General features: G+C 37.2%; 1 protein-coding gene across 5 annotated transcripts in view; it reads right to left on the minus strand.

The window, feature by feature from the left end:
* Positions 1–21,099, minus strand: part of TBC1D12 (TBC1 domain family member 12) — a 102,171-nt gene that overhangs the window by 15,298 nt on the left and 65,774 nt on the right. For all 5 annotated transcript variants that reach the window (XM_045810076.2, XM_045810077.2, XM_045810078.2 and 2 more), the window contains 4 exons: positions 11,732–11,814; positions 8,772–8,889; positions 7,414–7,520; positions 938–1,018 (listed from right to left, as the gene is read on the minus strand). In XM_045810076.2, coding sequence (XP_045666032.2) covers positions 938–1,018; positions 7,414–7,520; positions 8,772–8,889; positions 11,732–11,814 — 389 coding nt within the window. The remainder of the gene's footprint in view (positions 1–937; positions 1,019–7,413; positions 7,521–8,771; positions 8,890–11,731; positions 11,815–21,099) is intronic.

The following is a 21,099-nucleotide window of genomic DNA, read 5'->3' on the forward strand; positions in this document are numbered from 1 at the left end:
CAGTATAAAGCTTCTTATATCTTCACCTTTCTTGCACTTTTAGTTTCCCACAAATAGCTGACATAGCTAACAGGTCTCAGGATGACACTTACATGAACCCATCTCAAAATCAAATCTTCTCTCTAACCTTGTTAAGTCAATTCTTCCCACCCTACTGTTCACTCTCCTAAAATAGAAAGAAGAGTAATCAAGGAATTATACGGAGTTGTTTACATACTCATAAAAAATCACTCTGTGATATATATCACTTCTCTATTCCTAACCATGTTCATTTTTACAGTTTTACTTACTGGCAAGAGAAGAATGTTTGCTATCTATGAAGTAGAACAAATATAGAAAGAAAAGTGACTGGCAGAGAAATAGCTCTCCATTATTCAAGGACAAGAGATGGCTGAATAAATTTACCTATAGTTAATAAATAATGGTAACAGGAAAAAGGTGATCCTATCTTCTCCAAAATGATTAGGAAAAAAAACTGAGTAGAGGGAAAGATGAGGTCTATGAGTTAATTAAATGAACAAAGGCTAAGGCACGATAAGAATTATAAATAATGTATTAGGGAGTGAATGAAAGTCACTGAGTGAGGAGACAGGAGGTCATAAGTGAGGAGTGAAGACCATCTATCTTTAAGTTAAAAGTTGGCTTAAAAATACTTCATTTTTTAAGTATCAGTCTTAATGTTGTGAATAAATCCTGGGTTCCGAGGTCCAAAACCCTGGGTTTATGTCACAGCTTCACTGCATACAAGTTAACTACTTTGAGCCTCAGTCTCCTTATACCATTCAGGATAAGACCACCTACTTAAAGGGCTATTTACATTAAAGAAGATTATGCTCTAAAGCAATTACTACAGCTCCTGACAAATGGTAAAAATCACACTAGAATCTTCACTAGCTGGATTTTCACCCAGAAATTTTAATTAAAAAAAAAATCACACCTTCTGTATCATTCTCTGAACTTGTTTCACTGAAGCTTTTCCACCGTTCTTTTGCTCTTGAGAGGAAGATTTCATAAAGTTCTGGGGGAAAACAAAATAAAAATTAATAAATAGTAGGAAAAATACATTCATATATTTTAACTTTTACTCTTTTTATTTTTTTTCCTGGCCATGGAAAAGGTTCATTTGTAAAGCTGGGGCCACACTGGAACAAGGTAGCTTTGAGAGTTAAATGCCATGAGAAATATATACATGGAAACATGGGATCACTTGGGAGAGTTGCCTAACACAGGTGGGGGATAAAGGAAGGCTTCTTAGAGGAAGTGATGACTGAGCTATTCCACAAAGAATAAACACGAGTTTTATAAATGAACAAGGTGGAAGAAGGCATTCTAAGAATTTTCATCATGGGCAAAGTCACAAAGAGAAAAAAGAGATCATGACTTATTTGCATGAATTACAAGTGATTTCCAGACGCTCAGATTATAAGGGGGTATGGGAGGAAGAGGGGATGATAAGGTTGGATGACAGAGGCAGGCAATAGTTGCGGACAGGACAGGACCTGAATGGCATGCTGAGGGGGTTGGAGGTTATCCACAGGTGCAAGGGCATAGCATGCTCTGATCTGTGTCTGTTATGCCAGCCGTAGCGTTGTGGGTAGGATGAAGCTGAAGTTTTGCTGAAGGGAAGTTAGAGTTTTATTGTAATAGCTCGAGCAAAAGATAATGAGGCTTGAACTTGAGCAGTGATAGTACAGTTGGAGAGAAGAAATGAACAGAAGAGATATTCAGAAAACAGAAAAAGAACTTGTTGAAAGAGAGTGAGGGGAGGAAGGCAGACTCATTAGGACTCCCAGGTTTCTGGCTGGGGTAGCTGGGTAGATAATAATGCCATTGAGAGAATGAACACAGAAGCAGCAGCAAATTTGTGATTTGTGGGGAGGAAGGTGGTAAGTTCAGTTTTGGACAAAGTGGATCTGAAGGCGGTACGTGCATACCGGAGGAGTTTGGGAGCCATCCGTACACAGGTGAGGATTAAAACCATTCATAAGTGTGTTCAGGGAGATTATTCAGGACAAGAAGAAATGAGAAATATGGATTTCCAGGAAAGACAAATATTTAAGGGTAGACACAGGAAGAGGCACATCTGAAGAATAAGAAATGCCCAAAGAAATAAAAGAAACCCAGTTGTTCTAGACACCAAAGGAAAAGAGCATTTCACTAAGTATACATAGGATAGGGAGTTGCTGTGTGACACTGGAGAAGTTAGTTAACCTCTTCTAACCTCAGTTTTCTCATTCATAAAGTGGAGATAGTACTAGTACTTATATCCTGGGGCTTTAAGTATTAAATGAGATAATAAATGTAAAATCTTGGAAGCACTTAGATGTAAGCTACAAAGGAGGAAGTGATCAACTATCCAACATCATAGAGCAAGACAAATTCTGAAAAGTGCCCATTGGAATTTGTAGCAAGGAGGTCATGGGTGACTTCGGTGGGAGCAACATCTGAGGGCAGAGAGGGGGCAGAAGCCCAACTGCAGAGATCTGAAGAATCTGTAGAATATACCTTTTAGCTAACAGATTGGATATATGGGGGGAAATGAATTCTGATTTAACTTTTAGTCCTAAAAATAGAGAAAAATCCTATTATAGCTCAGGTCTCCCTTTACATAGCAGGCATCAAAATTGTGGCAAATTGAAGAACTTGATTCTACCAAAACTATTTATTACCACAACTAGAAAGATAGAAAATCAAAATATTGCACAGTGGTTATCCAAATAGCTACAACAGAGAATGTACATATGAGGCAGGAAGAGATGCTTTTGCTGAAGGAGTATCATTGTGGAATAGCAGAAAAATGATTTTTGGAGTCAGTCAGACCTAGATTCAAATACCAGATTTTCAGTATTTGGGACTTTAAGAAAGTTACATGGTCACTCCTGGAACTTGTCTTTCTTCATAAGTAAATTAGAGAAAAATAATACCTACTCATGGGAATACTGATCATTAAATAAGATAATTTTCATAAAGTTCCTGACACCTTATAGACCCTTAATAAATGCTAGTGCTTATTTTCCTTCTCTTTTGAAACTGGTTTCTCCATTATGATATTGTTATCTAAAGCTACCTAAACTTCAGATTTGGTCAGAGGACCTGCATTAAAAATCTCTACTCATATCTTTTCATTTTAAGTCCCCAATCACTTTGAGACTACCACTTTATGCATCCATACACAGGATCTCGATACGACTTCAAGAACAGAAGAAACAATTTTTTCTCAATTCTCAGATTTTGTCTTTACTTTCTAACCATTACTGATATTCTAAATTACACAAAAACAGAACATTTCAATAACAGGTGAACAGCAAAAAATACTTCTTACCAAACACCAACATTTATGTATTGCCCAAAATGCCAAGACCATTTTTGCTTCGATTAATCTTTTTTATAAAGTTTGTTTAGAGGCAATACAATGATTTTTTAAAAATTCAAATAGTATAAAACAGTATAGAATGAAAAATAAATTTCCTTCCCTCAGATGTAACTATGCTTACCAGAAATCTAAAGATGAAAATATACAGGCACAAGTATATACAGATCTATCTTCCTGTTAAAAAAAATTTTGTGGCAACATATTACAGCACTGACCTGCATCCTGCTTTATTATATTGGAAGCTACCCCTTATTAGGAGGCTAAATCTGTTTTAGTTTTCTTTTTTTTAAACAACTGCACAGTGTTCCAATGTATGACTGTACTATAATAAGTATTCTTATATTGCCAAGCATCAGATATTTATAAAAAAGCTGACTAGACATATTTCAAACGGACTCTTACTATTTTGATCTCTTCTCCTTTCTGTTCATTTTTCATTACAACTAATGGTTTAGAAAGAACATCTTTTTAAAAAGTCAAAATTTCTATTATTTGAATCTATCAATAATTTGATAAAAGAGGCAGAAATAATTTTTTAATTTAGATACACAATTTTATTTTTTGCAGTTATCAGGTACCAAACTGAAGTTCACAATTTCTGACTTCAAACTGATTCCAAGCCACATCCAGTTTCACTATTCCACTCAAATTTTAAAGCTGTTCTGGAAGAAGAAAGGCTCACCGAATAAATCCTCACCTTTAGGAGCCACAAAATTGATCTAATAATAAAAATACAGTAATGCATTTTAAAACATCAAAGGACATCTTTCCAGAGAAGATTTACAGCGCTTGTCTACAAGAAGACCTGCAACTCAGCTCAATTCCATGCTTGACTCCACATGTCTCATTTATGTTATTCTGGATCTACAAATGTAGAACTTGAAGCAGACTTAAAGATGTATCTTGGACTTGAATTGAGAACTCTTTAAGAGTAGTGTTATGTTTCACTTTCTTATTTTCTGACAATGATGATATTGTACATACTCTTAGCAAATTTCACTTTCACTATAATTTTATATTCATTATCACAAATAACTGTTAGAGCAATCCTTTGAGATACCTAATAATCTAATTCCATTTACAGATGAAGAAAACAAATTCTCTTAGATGTTCATTAATTTGCCCAAGGTCACAAACCTAATGTATAGTGGAACCAAGATTTGAACCACATATGACTGATTTTGGTACCCTTATTCTTATTCTCTATTCTACAAATTCTAATTCTACTATTCTATTCTTACTCTACTAACCCTTGTTCTACTATTCTCTAATGGTTATAAATTTCATGATTAAAATGAATAGGTAAAAAGTCAAACTGTTAAGAGTCATTAAAAGGAAACAAAGTTATTAAAAGTAAATTTACTTCGGGGTGCCTGGGTGTTTCAGTCAGTTGAGTGTCTGACTCTTAAATTTGGCTCAGGTCAGGATCTCACTCAGGGTTGTGAGATCAAGCCCTGCACTGGGTTCCATGCTCAGTGCGGAGTCTGCTTGAGATTCTCTGCCTCCTTTCTTACCCTCTCCTCCATTCATGCTCTCTCACTCTCTTGAAAATAAATAAATTCTTAAAAAAAAAAAGTTAAATTTACTTCAACTGAAATTTAGCTTCCTTCCTATCACTAATAAAAAAGAATGATCATCTAAGTCCATTCCTGAATATACAACTGTTTAGTAGAGAAAATATAAAATTACTTTCAAAGTAAATGACCTAGTTATGTTACCAGCTTTATAAGTTGAGTTTGAAAAAGAACTTCTTGATTACACTATCACAAAAGGATGCTACCAACTAAACCAATATTTTAATACAGAAGGTATTAGGATACTTAACATTCTAAAGTCAAAGTTCTCAACAAAACTGCAAACCAAATTTCAAATAGCCATCAATACTTTATCACCTCATCTGTATGTAAAACCAATTCCTATGACTTTAAACAATTACAATATGTCCAACAATCCTTCACGTCAAGCATTTTATCTGAGAGTTCTGACTATAATGTAAAAATATTTCCTTTTAATTAGTTTCAAGCACAGAGGGCAAAAGAAACCTTTGCTTTCTTTGGAGGGAACGGTTAGGTTAGGTAGACTCCAACCTTTTCTAAGTTAAATTAAAAACTTTAAATTCTTCCTCCTTTTATTTATTTTTTTAAAAAGTAAACTCCTACCCCCAACATGGGGCTTGAATTTATAATCCCAAGATCAAGAGTCGCATGTTCTACTGACTGAGCCAGCCAGGTACCCCACTTAATTCTTCCTTTAAATTATATTTTTAAAATTAAAAAAAAAAAAAGTCTGGTTAAAGTAACATATTTGTTATGGGATACTTGTGAAAATCGATGTTAAAAATCATTCATAGGGGTGCCTGGGTGGCTCGGTTGTTAAGCATCTGACTATTGATTTTGGCTCAGGTCATAATCTCAGGGTCCTGGCATTGAACCCTGCATCGGGGTCCCCACTCAGCAGAGTGTCTGTTTATCTCTCTCTCCCTCTGCCCCTCCCCCTGCTCATGCTCTCCTTCTCTTAAGTAAATCTTTTTTAAAAAACCATTCATAATCATGCCATTCAAAGTTGGCATTACTTTAAAGACTAAAGATAAATACTTAAATTTTTGTCATAATTCTGTCCAGTTATATATATAATGCTGATTTGCTACAATGGGCATTCTTGTAAAAAAGCTTCTGTACCCAATCCTAATAATTTTCTTATTCTTAGAATTAGAATAAATAGGTCAAAGATTACTTTTGGAGGCCTTTGATAAGTATTTCTATATTATTATCGGTCATACCCTATGTGGGTAATTCTCATTTATTTTAATCACTTTTGAGAGGTAAAAAACAGTACCTTGATGTTCTTTTAACATATATGTCACTGATTTGGCTATCACTAAGAAAATGATTAAATAAATTATAGTACAGCCAAACTGTGGAATACAGTGCAGCTACAGTATGCATAAAGTACACTTGTATGTAGTGACGTGGAAGAATGTTCAAGGCGGATTATAGTGTGGAAAAAATAAGCCATGGAATAAGCTTATGGCATACATTCTTTTTTGTGGAGAAAAAAAAGAAAAAGAGAAGCCTTAAACATTTATCATATGTTGATGCACACTTTTTTTTTACGTGTATAAAAAAGATCTGAAAGAACATACACTAAACTGTTAACCTGTACTTATAGTAGGATCAAAAGCAGGAGTTCGTGTAGAAGAGCAGGAAGAAACATACAATTTGTACCTTACTATTGCCTGATTTTTAAAAAAATTAGTATATGAATAACACTTTTTAAGTAACAGCAACAATCTATATTCACATTATTATCCCAGAGTTCCTAAGTCTTCCTGTGGTGCCACTGTCCACCATTGGCATTATCACTCAGACCTATTTAGAGCTTTTTATTATTAACTACTTCACATTTTCCTCTATTTGATATTATCCTCATTTTATCTTAATTTTTTTTTACTGCATCAAAGCTACTTTACATTTTACTTCTATCCTTTAAGGTTTTAAACAGCATTAAAAAAATAAAACATTTCCTGGAGAGTCTTCTTACTTCTTTTTCTGTTTTTCAAATTTGAAAAAATTTTCAAATAATTGAAATAATTCAAATAATTGAAATTTTCAAATAAAAAAAAACCTGAAAGCACTGGTTTGGGTAGAGATGTAGGAAAAGAAACTTCTAGCCTTCCACCAATATTTATGTTTTTTTGAATAGAGGGGAAATCTTTCCACAATTAGACTATTTTATTTTTCCTTGTATATACTTATACATCCACGGCTACCTAGAATCCCAGAAGTTACCTACAGTGAGGATATTTGGATGTCAATAATGTTACTGATGATTGTCAACCAAAGGAAAACCCATAAATCTTATTTATGTAATAACTTACTCATTAAATCATACCAGGTTTTAGAGGGAGTGGGAATGAAGCATGCTCTTAAAATGACATTATATATGGTAATGTCTTTTTAAATGCCAATCTACTAATCTGCTTTGTAACTCTGGAGATGGCTACTCATATGTGTGGGAGTAACTGAATACAGAATACAAACCAGGAGTGATATTTAGTTCATTTCCTACAGCTAGACTCCAAACTTTCCCACGAACACTAGGGGGCAATCCCTGCCACCACAATTCTCGAACTCTTCTCGTACTACGCCTAGAATTAAAGGGGGAGAAAAAAAGGAGAGAGTTACTTTTTATACCAAAAACACTAGTTGCATGATGGTTTACCTAGTCTGTGACCAAGTGACTGAATGATTTTTAAGAACATGGTTAAGTATATGATGCATTCTTTCTGCGGGGTTGATGTTTGTGGGCAACAGAAACCTAAAGTATACACAGCACCCTAAAGGAGGACAATAGTAATTTAAAGGGAGCTGCCTTCTAAAACGACCACTTATAGGGTACAATGAGAGAATCAGAAATATGTGGACAATCACACACACACACACACACACACACACACACACAAAACAGGATAAAAGGAACATAAAAATCTGTTGTCAACTCAGTACCAAAAGAAAACCATAAGGTATTTACTATGGGTAAGGTCCTTGTCTTCAAAAGGCAGTGTAGTCTGCTGAAAAGTGTAGGCTTTAGAGTCAGAGAGACCTGAGTTCAAATCTGGTTTAACTATTCATTAATTGTATAACCTTGGGCAAATCATTTAACCTTTCTGACCTTGAGCTTCTCTATAAGGTAAGTAGGAGTAAAGGCTCTAAGAATCAGATGTGATGACTTATGTAAAGAGCCTAATTTGCTGTCACATTGTACCAATATTCAACAAATTCCCTCTGCATACCCTACACTAGGCACTGCAGAATACATCTCCTACTCTCCAGTCTAGAGGGAAGATAAGGCATGTACAAAAACATCATCAGAAAATAGAAGGCAAAGTAAAGCAAGAAGTACATTAGTCTCAAACTATGATGGCAAGTTACAGAAGGGAAAGATCACATATAGCATATTTATGATTATGAGAAAACACATTAAAAATCACTTAATATTTAACATTTAATAAATGCATCTTACAATGAATGTACATATTTTTCTTTGCAAAAACCTGCTATTACCTTAACAGTGCATCTTGTGACAAAGGATATGTCAGAATTAATATGGTAACTGAGGAAATTAACGCTTCCTGGATCAACTAGCATTTCAGATGGGTATCTTCAAAGGATAGGTAAGATTCTGACAGGCATACAGGGTGGTCAGTAAGGGAGGTATTAGAGATTGAGGGATTTATAAAATTAAAGGCACAGAAATAATCATGAAATTTTTCAGACACTGATTAACAGTATCATTTAGCCAAAGCATAAGATATATGTTGGAAGTAATAAAAATAGAGAATTAGAAACATGAGGTCTTTGAAGACAGACTGAAATTCAGGAAAAGTCTGCTTACTTACATTACTTCCCAATTGGGCAGTATTTCATTGATCCAAATTACCATTGCACTTGCGATATTTTCTTCCTGTTTAAATCGTTCTTTCATTATTTTTTTCCTTTTATAGGCTTCTTTAATTTCTGTTTTAAACAAGCAAAAATTATTTCAATACAAAAAAACTAGATCATATGCCCTTGTCCTTCTACCTAAGTCTAAAAAAAAAAAGGCAGTAAAAATGACATTGGGACGCCTGGGTGGCTCAGTTGGTTAAGCATCCAACTCTTGGTTTCTGCTTAAGTCATGACCTCAGTGTCATGAGATTGAGGCCCACATCAGGCTCCGTGCACAGCAGGGAGTTTGCTTGAGATTCTCTCTCTCCCTCTCCCCCTGCTTATGCTCTCTAAAATAAAGAAATGAATCTTTTTGAAAAACGACATTAAATGACATTAAAAAATAATTTGCCATGGCACTATTATAGTTAACCCTTTCTACTACAATATCCCACTTTACTAATTAGATTGAAATTTAAAAAACTGTAACGTACACACATATACAACATTCCTCTGAAAATCAGAAGTCACAACTCTGAAACAAGAGATGTCTCAAAAAGAGAAGTGATAAATATATACATAATTATACATATATTATTATATATTATTACATAGTATATATTATAATTATGCATAACAGAAAATCAGAAGTCACAATTTTGAAACGAGATGCCTCAAAGAGAACAGATATGTACATAAAATAATTATATATGATATACAATTATATATTGTCATACATTATAATCATATATTTTATACAATTATGTATAATGTCATTAATATATTTATTACATGCTGTATATCATAGTATATGTTATATATTAATGCATGAATATAAATATATAATAATTATATACAATGCTTTATATATGTTTGTTTATAGTTATATATAATTTTAGAACAAGTGGGGGCTTCAGAGGTCAGCTAACCAAAATGTTTACTAATTGTTTCACAAATGCCTCAGAAATCATTTTAAGGGGCAAGCAGGAGGCCAAGTAAGCAGCTCCTCTTTCATTTGTTGTATGTATTCAGATTCTATATGAGGTTTCCCTTTTTTTTTTAAAGATCTATTTTATGAGAGAGAGAATGAACAGGAGTTGGGGGAGGGATAGAAGGAGAGGGAGAGAATCTCAAGCAGACTCCCCACCCAGCACAGAGCCTGGCTGAGGCTCAATCCCACAATTCATGAGATCATGATCCAAGCCAAAACCAAGAGTCAGAAGCTCAACCAACTGACAGGTGCCCCTATATAAGGTTTCTTTGTAGAGAGTTCCACTGCTTTTAAAACAAAAAAGTGTTAAAAAATAAAGTAAGCCAAAAAAGGTTTTAGCCTAAATCTAGTCAACCAGACCCACGCACTTCAGACCTGAGGAAACTAACACTAGGTTTATTTACAGAGTCATATCCAGGTAGTGTCAAAGAAGATTAAAGCTATTACCTTCTTTTTTGGGGGGTTTCCTTTTAATCTAAATTCAATTAATTAACATATAGTGTATTATTAGTTTCTGAGGTAGAGGTCAGTGATTCATCCGTCTTATATAACACCCAGTGCTCGTTCCATCCAGTGCCCTCCTTAATGCCCATCACCCAGTTACCCCATCCCCCACCCCTCCAGCAAACCTGTTTGTTTCCTATGATTAAGAGTCTCTTATGGTTTGTCTCTCTCCCTGATTTTGTCTGGTTTTATTTTTCCTGTGTTTCTTCTACTAACTAGAATCATGCTCTATGTATTGTTCTTTGATGTAAAGCTATTACCTTCTGATTTCCCAATTTAATGTTATTTCTACCATATCATGTTGTTAGGATCATGTACTTATCAATAACTATGAAACATTAATCAACTAGTAAAGTCAAAGTTCAAAGTCAATTAAAATGTGTTGGGTATGTCAGGAATATTTCAAATTCTAGATAATAAAATAAACTCAACCAATATTTAAATGATTAGGGCTTTTAGAAAAATATAACTGGCCTTACAGGTTTCTTATAACATTAAAAAATTAACTTCATTTCCAAAATAGTACCACAAAATAGAAATGTATACTATGATAGTATTCTACTCACTTAAGTCGAAGAAAAAAAGTTTGTTGTTAAAAGGCATATGTCTAAAAATACATATAGCTGTATAGTATTTTCTGAATATGTATCCTGAACTAACAGTGCTCAGTAAATAAATACTATTAAATTATCCTTACATTATGCTTTTTGGCTGGAGGAGAGAACGAATAAATAAATGTATTTATATACCTGAATATACATTTATGTGCCTTTCCAAATGACACAACTGGGATTCTAGAAAGACTTCATTAATCACAAAAGCAAATTCTAATTTCAAATTGTATTCTCAGTCATATAGGAAATTACCTTAAAGTGTTAAAATTATTAAATTATAAAATAGTAAAAGCTTAAAAACTGTAAAAATGAATTTCATGAAATAAATTCATATCTCTCCATTCATAAGTTAAAATAATAGTCCAAGGTTTATGACTGCAATTACAAGAATTCTCTTAGATAGTCTGCTGCCCTTCTCCTATTAGTTTTGTAAAAGTACTTGTAGAAAAAGTATGGCTTTTTTTTTTAAAGGTTTTTATTTATTTGTCAGAGGAGAGAGAGCACACAAGTACAAGCAGGGGAGAAGCAGGCAGGAGAGAAGCAGACTCCCCGATGAGCAAGAAGCCTGACATGAGACTCAATCTCAGGACCCTGGGATCATGACCCGAGCCAAAGGCAGACGCACAACTGACTGAGCCACCCAGGCATCCCTGACATTTTGTTTTTAACAACAGATTTAGTTAGAAAACTAAGAAATTAGCATCATCTTAAAGATGGGCTTAATCAATTTCATCATCTACCTTCCTGTTGTAATTAACCAATGGGTTAGCTTCCTAACTGACATCAGTAAGTTAAAAATACCAATCGGAGTTAAATTTTATACCTCGTTTTTTAGCCTCAGCCACCATCTCATCATATTCTTGTCGGTGACGTAAAGCTTCTTCCACAGATTTGGCAGGAAGATTTCTGGAAAAAAAAATGTTTTAAGTCAATTTTTTAAAAACTAACTTTTAAATGTATCAACTTTTTCCTTTTTATAGCCAAATACAAAGAATTTCTATCTTAACCTCATTTCATACCTTAAGGAAGTACAAGGTTGAAAAGAACTCTGCATTTTAGAAAAGAATCAGAATTCAGGTTGCTAATATTTGTTATATAAATGTTATTATATTTATATGTCTGATGTATACATGTTTATATATTATTTAAGTGTGTTAGATTTCAGCCAGTATTTCTAGGTTGTTAAACCCACTTACTAGTTTTTTTAGTCAGTTTTTTTGAGGCATAATTTTCATACAATAAAATGAATGAACATATTTCAAGGATACAGTCTGATGAGTTTTAACAAATGTATATACCTGTGCAACCAACATATTCATCAAGGTACAGTTCCATCATTCTACAAAGTGTCGTTATGACCTCTCTGCACTCAATACTTACCCACTTTCTTTTTTCTTTTTAAAAAGATTTTATTTATTTATTTGACAGAGATAGAGACAGCCAGCGAGAGAGGGAACACAAGCAGGGGGAGTGGGAGAGGAAGAGGCAGGCTTCCAGCAGAGGAGCTGATATGGGGTTCAATCCCAGAAAGCCGGGATCAACGCCCTGAGCCGAAGGCAGACACTTAACGACTGAGCCACTCAGGTGCCCCAGTATTTACTTACCCACTTTCTACCTTAGGCAATCACATCTCTGATTTCTATCTCTATACATTACTTGGTTGCCTTTTTTTCTTTTTTAAGATTTATTTATTTTAGAGAGAGAGAGACAGAGAGTAAGTGGTGGGGGGGGCAGGGGAGCAGAGGGAGAGGGAGAGAAATCCTCAAGCAGACTCCCCACTGAGTGTAGAACCTAACACAGGGCTGGATCCCAGGACTGTGAGATCATAACCTGAGCTAAAACCAAGAGTCCATGCCTAACTGACTGAGCCACCTGGCACCTGTAGTTGACTGCCTTTTAAAGAATTTCATATAGATTCTTTTGTGTCTAGCTTCTTTTGCTGAGCATGCTTTTGAAATCCAGCCATGTTATTCTGCATATTAGTAATGTACTTCTTTTAATTGGTGAGTAGTGTTCTATTTATCCATGTCAATGAACATTAAGATTATTTCCAGTTCAGGGCCACCATGAATAAAGCTACTATAAATTATTCACTTCAAGTCTGTGTGGGTATCTGCTTTCATTTCTCTTGGGTAAATACCTAGGAGTAGAATTACCGGGTTATATGATAAGTGCAGGTATACTTTTATAACAAATTGCTTCCTACCTTCAGAGTGTTAAGATTAACACTCTACCTACAAATTTGATAATCAGTTAATCACTTGCATATACTATATTTTGGCTTATAAAATTAATGGCTTCATAGAGCAGGTGATTTAGACATAGGACTATGCTAAAGAAGTACATTTGAATATTACCACATATCCAAATATAATGATGTCTGGTTTGGGGAGTCAGGTTTTTTAATTAAAAAAAAAAATTTTAAAGTAGGCTCCATGCCTAACATGGGGCTTGAACTCATGACCCTGAGATCAAGAGTCACTTGCTCTATGGCTGAGATAGCCAGGTGACCCTCAGTGTTTTGAATTATTTTCAACAGGCTAGGATGGGGAAAGATATGTGACAAACTTTCAAATCATACATTTTACCTCCTCTTCTCAAGTTAAATTCCTCAGGTATGTTGTAACAGGGAGGAACGATGGTTAAGACTTCTCTAGGCCTTGATTAGAAAAATGAACAGAAGATACTGAGCAATAGTTTCTAGACATTGGACAGCAGGCAGCACAAGACAGTGATCCTTATGAAAAAGGAAATTAACAAGGTAACCCTACAAATGCCTAAGCACACAGCCTGGGGTTTCCAGGTCTCAGTGCTAGAAGGAAGTACCCAGAGTCCATCAGTCTTGCTGAGTTGAGGAAACAGAGTTTGGAGTTGAGGAGTCCACAGCCAGACTTTGCAGATCAGAGTACAGAGAGAGTGGAGCTACTGAGGGGTCACCCCAAATTTCTGGCTGAGTACTATTTATGCATGTGCGTGATTAAATTACGGTAGCCAAGGAAAGAAATGACAGAAAGGAATAGGTAGAATATTCTCCAAGATCACACTGGGCCAGCCAGAGTGGAAAGACCTCCTAATAGACAGGGTATCGGATAGAATCGTTAGGGTTTATTGCTTCAGTAGTAAGGATACTAGTTCTAAACTAAAGGCTCTTCTAGAATCACTCTAACAAAGATTAGATTAAAAGGGGCAAGCCAATTCCAAAGAACTCTGTACGAGACTAAAGCCAAACAATATTTAAAGGAATACAAAAGTCCAGCATTCAACTATGTAAAATCACAAAATCTAGTGTCCAATAAAAGTTACCAAGGAAGCAAAGAAGCAGGAAAATACAATTTATACTGAGGGGAAAAAAATCAACAGAGGTAGTGCAGAAATGTCAGATAACAGGATTATAACTCAAGGATGACACGACGACTGTTGTAAACATACTCAAGAAGGTAGAAGACAGCAGGAACAGGACAAGAAAAACTCAGGTTCCAAGTCAAACTTCTATAGATGAAAAGTACAATTTCTAAACTGAAAAACACAAAAGATGGGCCTGACAGCAGATTATAAACTTCAGGGGGAAAAAAAGTGAGCTTTAGGGGCGCCTGGGTGGCACAGCGGTTAAGCGTCTGCCTTCGGCTCAGGGCGTGATCCCAGCGTTATGGGATCAAGCCCCACATCAGGCTCCTCTGCTATGAGCCTGCTTCTTCCTCTCCCACTCCCCCTGCTTGTGTTCCCTCTCTCGCTGGCTGTCTCTGTCTCTGTCGAATAAATAAATAAAATCTTTAAAAAAAAAAAGTGAGCTTTAAGATATAATAGAAATCTTGGGGCGCCTGGGTGGCACAGCGGTTAAGCGTCTGCCTTCGGCCCAGGGCGTGATCCCGGCATTATGGGATCGAGCCCCACATCAGGCTCGTCTGCTGTGAGCCTGCTTCTTCCTCTCCCACTCCCCCTGCTTGAGTTCCCTCTCTCGCTGGCTGTCTCTATCTCTGTCAAATAAATAAATAAAATCTTTAAAAAAAAAAAAAAGATATAATAGAAATCTTGACAAAATGAAATACAAAGAGAAAAAATATCCCTCAACACCCCCCAGAACAGCTCGAGTTGTGGGATATGACCAATATCAAGCAACATATGTTTAACTGACTCAGAAGAAAGGGGAGAGGAAGCAGACAAAAAAGTTGACTAAAGGCTACAATTTTTCCAAAGTTGATAGAAAATTATAAATGCAGACACATCAGAGTTCAATGAACCCCAAACAAAAGGAACATGAGGAAAACCAAATCAAAGTATATCATCAAATTCATGAAAATCAAGAGATAAAGAAAAATCTTAAAAAGCATTCAGAGAGTAAAAGAATTCAGACAGCAGACCAGCACTAGAAAAAGTGTCAAAAGAAAATTCTGTGAGGCACCTGGGTGGCTCAGTCAGTTAAGCGTCTGCCTTTGGCTCAGGTCATGGTCCTGTGATCAAGTCCCACGTGGGGCTCCCTACTCAGCAGGGAGTCTGCTTCTCCCCCTCCCTCTGCCCACCCCTCTGCTTGTGGCTCTCTCACACCCACGTGCTCTCTCTCTCTCTCTAATAAAGAAAAACTTTTAAAAAATGACATTCAGTAGAAGGAAATAAGGGCAGATGGAAATCTACTTATTCAAATTCTTAGAAAATAAAAAAAATAAAATTGTATGGTGGGATGTGATGGTTAGTTTTGCGTGTCAAACTTTCTCTCTCCCTTTCTCTCCCTCTCTCTCTTTCTATGCCTGCCTGCCTTTGAGATGGGACATGGGTCTTCTCCTGCCTTTGGACCTGGACTGGAAATTACACTATCATCTTTCCTATTTCACAGCCTTGGGACTTGAACTGGACATGGAACATCAGCTCTCCTGGGTCTCCAGGTTACTGACTGCAGATCTTCAGGCTGCTCAGTCTCCAAATTCATGAGAGCCACTTCCTTATAATAAATCTCTTACATATAGGATATAGATAAAGAAGGACTTAATACATGGCATTTCCACTTCTCTGAAGAACACTAATACATGGGGTTTATAACATGTACAGTGGAAGTATATTGCTGTAATGTTCTTATATATGTGAAATGGTATATCACATGAAAGTAGTCCATGAATAGTCAAGATATATATTATAGAGAAACTACTAATAAAATATTAAAAATATAGCCAACTCATCAATAATAGATGAAATCAAAAGGCAACAAAATATTTTATCCAAAAGAAGGCCAAAAAATAAAAAAGTAGAACTTTGATTGCCATCCTATAATAAAGACTAATTTCTCCACCTCCTTAGTATCTAGCTTTATTTTTTTTAAAAGATTTTTATTTATTTGTCACAGAGAGAGAGAGCACAAGCAGGGGGAGCAGCAGAGGGAGAGGGAGAAGCAGACTCCCCGCTGAGGAAGGGAGCCCAACACAGGGCTCGATCCCAGGACCACTAGGTCATGACCTGAGCCGAAGGCAGATGCTTAACTGACTGAGCCACCCAGGCACCCCACTATAAATCTACTCTTAAGACTTCTCACCAGTTACTATTATTTTCCACCAAAAGGACCTGATCATTTCCTTCAGTTAGAATGCTGCCTGCTTTTCCTGGTGTGAATCTTAATGTTTTTTATACTTTAATCCTTTCTTGTTTTTTTTTCAACAAGTTTCAGCAAAAGACTCGTCTAAACTTAAGAGCACAATTTGGGGGATCTGGTCTTCTATTTATGAAGAAATTAGAATTTATAGATCTAAATAGATCTCTTCTCTGCACAACCTCAGTTTCTTCACATAGTCTAGACCAGTACTAAAGCTTTCTGCAATGACAGAAATGCTCTTTTGTGTTGTTCAGAATGCAGCAGTCACTAGCCACATGTCACCACTGGGCACCTGAAATGTGGCTAATGTGCCCGAGGGAATGAAATTTACATTTTATTTTATTTTAATTAATTAAATTTCAATTTAGATAGCGACATGTGGCTAGTTGTTACTATAATGGAGACTACAGGTCTAGACTCTAGAAAAAGAAAGAGCAGTAACTTGTTATCCAGGTCATTTATGTAAGAAAACTCTCGATAAGCACAAAGATCACAGATTTAAGTAACATAGAACTATGTCTCAAAACCACAGTTATAAAGGTCTAATTATTAAGAGAGTACAGTCCCTTTATATACATGTTACTGTTTCACTGACAATTCACGCCTTGATTTTTTCCAGACAGTTCCCCAAACTATGTCGACCTGGTCCTAAAAGAAGGTTTTGAGAAGAGGTTATCAGAGAGCTTTATTTATATCAGTTGTAAGCACTCCAGTCTTAGCATGAAATGATTTACAGGAAGGAGTTAAACACTGTTTAGGAAATAGAACTTTTCAGAGAGTCCTATGTCAGGTTTTTCAATTGTGATTTCATTTTTTTTTAAGTGAGTACTTATATACATACTCTAAACCAAAATAGTACATAAACAATCATCAGCTTATTAATTATTCTGTATTGGCATCCCCTTCTTCAAATCATCATAAATGTAAAAACCCTGGTAGATTGTACATATTCAATAATTATGCTCCAAAGGTGAATGGTCCATATGGTAACGATCCTACCAATCTTTGACATTTTGAGGAAGACCAGAGCTTTCAGTACCCTAAGTATTAAGGTATGGAGCCCAACGTGGGGCTCAATCTCATGACGCTGAGATCATGACCTGAGCTGAAATCAACAGTCAGATGCTTAACCAACAGAGCCACCCAGGCACCCTAGAGTGCCATTTATTTATATTTATTTATTTTTTAAGAATTTATTTATTTGAGAGAGAGCTAGCACACAAATGGGGGAAGGCGCAGAGGGAGAGGAAGCAGATTCCCTGCTGGGTAGGATCCTAGGATCCCAGGATCATGACCTGAGCTGAAGGCAGGCACTTAACCAAGTGAGCCACCAGTGCCCCTGGATGCCATTTAATATGCAGGTTGCAGCCATGCATTCTCATCTGGTTTTATCCTTGATAAAGTCAGAGTTTTCATTGTCATTGGTTCTCTAGATCTGTTTTTCAATTGTGGAAGCAGAGAAGGGATGAGTGATCAGGTATGCCCATATTCTAAAGCTTTTGTTTGTTGGCTTTAGCTACATAAATGTTAAATCATATAAATCACTTCCCCCAAACCTCCCCCCCCCAATTTTAGAAAGGTGAACAAAATTTTTAATGAAATTGCAGCATCTCAAAACTGAAGGGAACAGTTGCTATCAAGTTGAACCTCTACCTTACAGATGAACAAAATCACACAGAAACAGCATAGAAACTATAATATTTATTATAATTCCCATATTAATTTCAGGTAGTAGTGTGGAAAAGAAAGTCATTCTTTTCATTGTTTATACATTTTCGGTACCCTGAGATCTTCTTATAAATTTACTGTGTCTAGTGTACTACTTCAAGTTCCGATTTTGTGGAACTGTCTGTATAAGTTACAAGAAAATTTTAGGAGGAGCAGAAATCACCGAAGGTTGAAGTCAAAGACTTGACTGGATGGCAAAGATAAAGCCTAGTCCTTAAAGGATTCCATAGGTGAGAAGTGGAAATGAGATAACTGCATCCCAAGTGAACGCAATAAATGAGCAAAGGTATGAAGGCAGGATTTAAAGAAATAGGTTTGGTTGTAAAATAAATTTGACATGAAGAAAAATATGTCCCAAATACGGTTTAGAACAGAACTTCTTGCATAGAATTTTTATGAACTCCTGGAAGAAATGAACAGTCCTTGTAAAGAACGTAATTCATTTTGGATGAATTTGAAAACATGTTCTCATAACTAAATTTCTGAAAATCTTTTTTTTTTTTTAACCAATGGAAAAATAAATAGGAACATGTTCACCAGTCCTTCGAAAGGAGCGTCATGATCACAACTCTTTAGTGTGAAGGAATGTAACAGGAATGAAAAAATATATATACGAGGAGGAAAAAGGTGGGGGAGGAGTAGGGGTCCCCTTTTTCAGCTGGTCTCCTAAGTAGAGCTGGATATCTACCAGACCATCCTGAATACCCACGGAATCAGCCTGAGACACAGGAAGATACATCTGGATCTCTACAAATGAACATCTCCAGCCCTGAGTATTGAGGTACCAAGCGGGGAGCTGTGAATCCCCGCACAGATATTGGAAGATAAACGTAAGGGGGAGGGAGCCGCCACGCTCGGGCGCCGGGAAGCAGTAGCCTCCTGCACTGGGGAGTGGGCCAGACTTTCAGACCGGCACCCACGAGAAAGCGGACTGAGACCGTGGGCCGGGGAACGTGCCTGCGACCAGACTGAAAACCGGAGCTCCGGCGCACACTCGAACTAGACTGAAACTGGGAGCTTGGGAGCTCTCGTGCGACCAGACTGACAACCGGAGCTCCGGAGCACACAGTCAAACTAGACTGAAACGAGAGCTCGGGAGGGTGTGCGCAAGACCAGAATGAAAACCGGTGCTCCAGAAAGCACGCGAACCACAATGAAACAGAGAGCTTGGGAGCGCACGGGAACCGGGGGCGGCTGGCGGTGTTAGAAGCACAAAGGACAGAGACGCGCCGGCCCTGGAAGCGAGGGCTGGGACACCGGCTGTGGGGTGCACAACCCGGGACGCTGCAGGGTTTTTGGCAGCACTGACAGAAACAGAGTTAAAGTGGCCAAGAGAGCTTAGGGGAGAGTGAGTGGACTGCAATCTATTCTGAGACAGAGGCTAGGATAGGGCCACTGCTGCTCTGACTCTCAGAAGAGTCACAGAAAACTGCCAGGGAAAGCCGCCAGAGAACAAAAGCCCGGAAATACCAGCTCAGAGTGTGCCCATCCCCATCCCTCCTCGCAGGGGACAGGGCGACTCTACCCAAACAGGGTTGTCTGATTATCAGCACGGCAGGCCTCTCCCCCAGAAGGCAGCCTGAAAAATCAAGAAGCCGACATCCCTAAGGTCCCTATAAAACAAGTGCACACTGCCTGGGTCCTGGTCAATAATTTGGGCTCTGGGCACCCTCTCCTCATCAGAATGACAAGGAGAAATCCCCCTCCCCCAGCAAAGAAAAGATAATGAGTCTGTGGCCTCTGCCACAGAACTGATGGATATGGATATAACCAAATAGTCAAAAATGGAGTTGAGAGTAACAACGGTCAAGATGATGTGTAGACGTGAAAAAAATATTAACAAAAATATTAACGAGAATATAGAATCTCTAAGAGCGGAATTGAGAACGAATCTGGCAGAAATTAAAAATGCTATGAATCAAATGCAGTCAAAACTAGATGCTCTGATGGCCAGAGTAAATGAGGCAGAAGAACAAATTTGTGAATTGGAGGATGGGATGGTAGAAGAGAAAGTTAAAACAGAAACTTGCCTCAAAAAAATCCAATCTCAAGAATGTAGATTACGGGAGATTACGGACTCAATGAAATGTTCCAATGACAGAAACATCGGCATCCCCAAGGGGGTGGAGAGAGGATTAGAAGAGATATTTGAACAAATTGTAGCTGAAAACTTCCCTAATCTGGCAAAGGAACAAAGCATTCGTGTTCAAGAGGCAGAGAGGACCCCTCCCAAGGTCAACCACGGCAAACCTACACGACCCACGTCACATCATACTGCATTTCGCAAATATTAGATCCAAGGATACAGTATTGAAAGTGGCCAGGGCGAAGAGATTTCTCACGTACAGAGGCAAAAATATCAGAATAATGTCAGACCTGTCTACACAGACCTGGAAAGAGAGGAAGGGTTGGCAGGGTATTTTTAAAGCTCTATCCGAGAAGAACATGCAGCCCAGGATCCTTTATCCAGCAAGGCTGTCATTCAGAATTGATGGAGAGATAAGGACCTTCCAGGATCGGCAGACACTGACCGAATTCATAACCACAAAACCAGCCCTACAGGAGATATTAAGGGGGGTTCTATAAAAGTAAAAAGGCCCCAAGAGTGATACAGAACAGAAATTTACTATCTATAGAAACAAAGACTTCAAAGGCAACATGACATCATTAAAATCATATCTCTCAATAATCACTCTCAACGTGAATGGCCTAAATGCTCCCATAAAACGCCACGGGGTTGCAGACTAGATAAAAAGACATGACCCTTGGGGCGCCTGGGTGGCACAGCGGTTAAGCGTCTGCCTTCGGATCAGGGCGTGATCCCGGCGTTCTGGGATCGAGCCCCGCATCAGGCTCCTCTGCTGGGAGCCTGCTTCTTCCTCTCCCAC

Source organism: Ursus americanus, chromosome 6 (assembly GCF_024610735.1).
Source record: "Ursus americanus isolate L20-20 chromosome 6, mUrsAme1.1.p, whole genome shotgun sequence".
Classification (NCBI taxonomy): Eukaryota; Metazoa; Chordata; class Mammalia; order Carnivora; family Ursidae; genus Ursus; species Ursus americanus.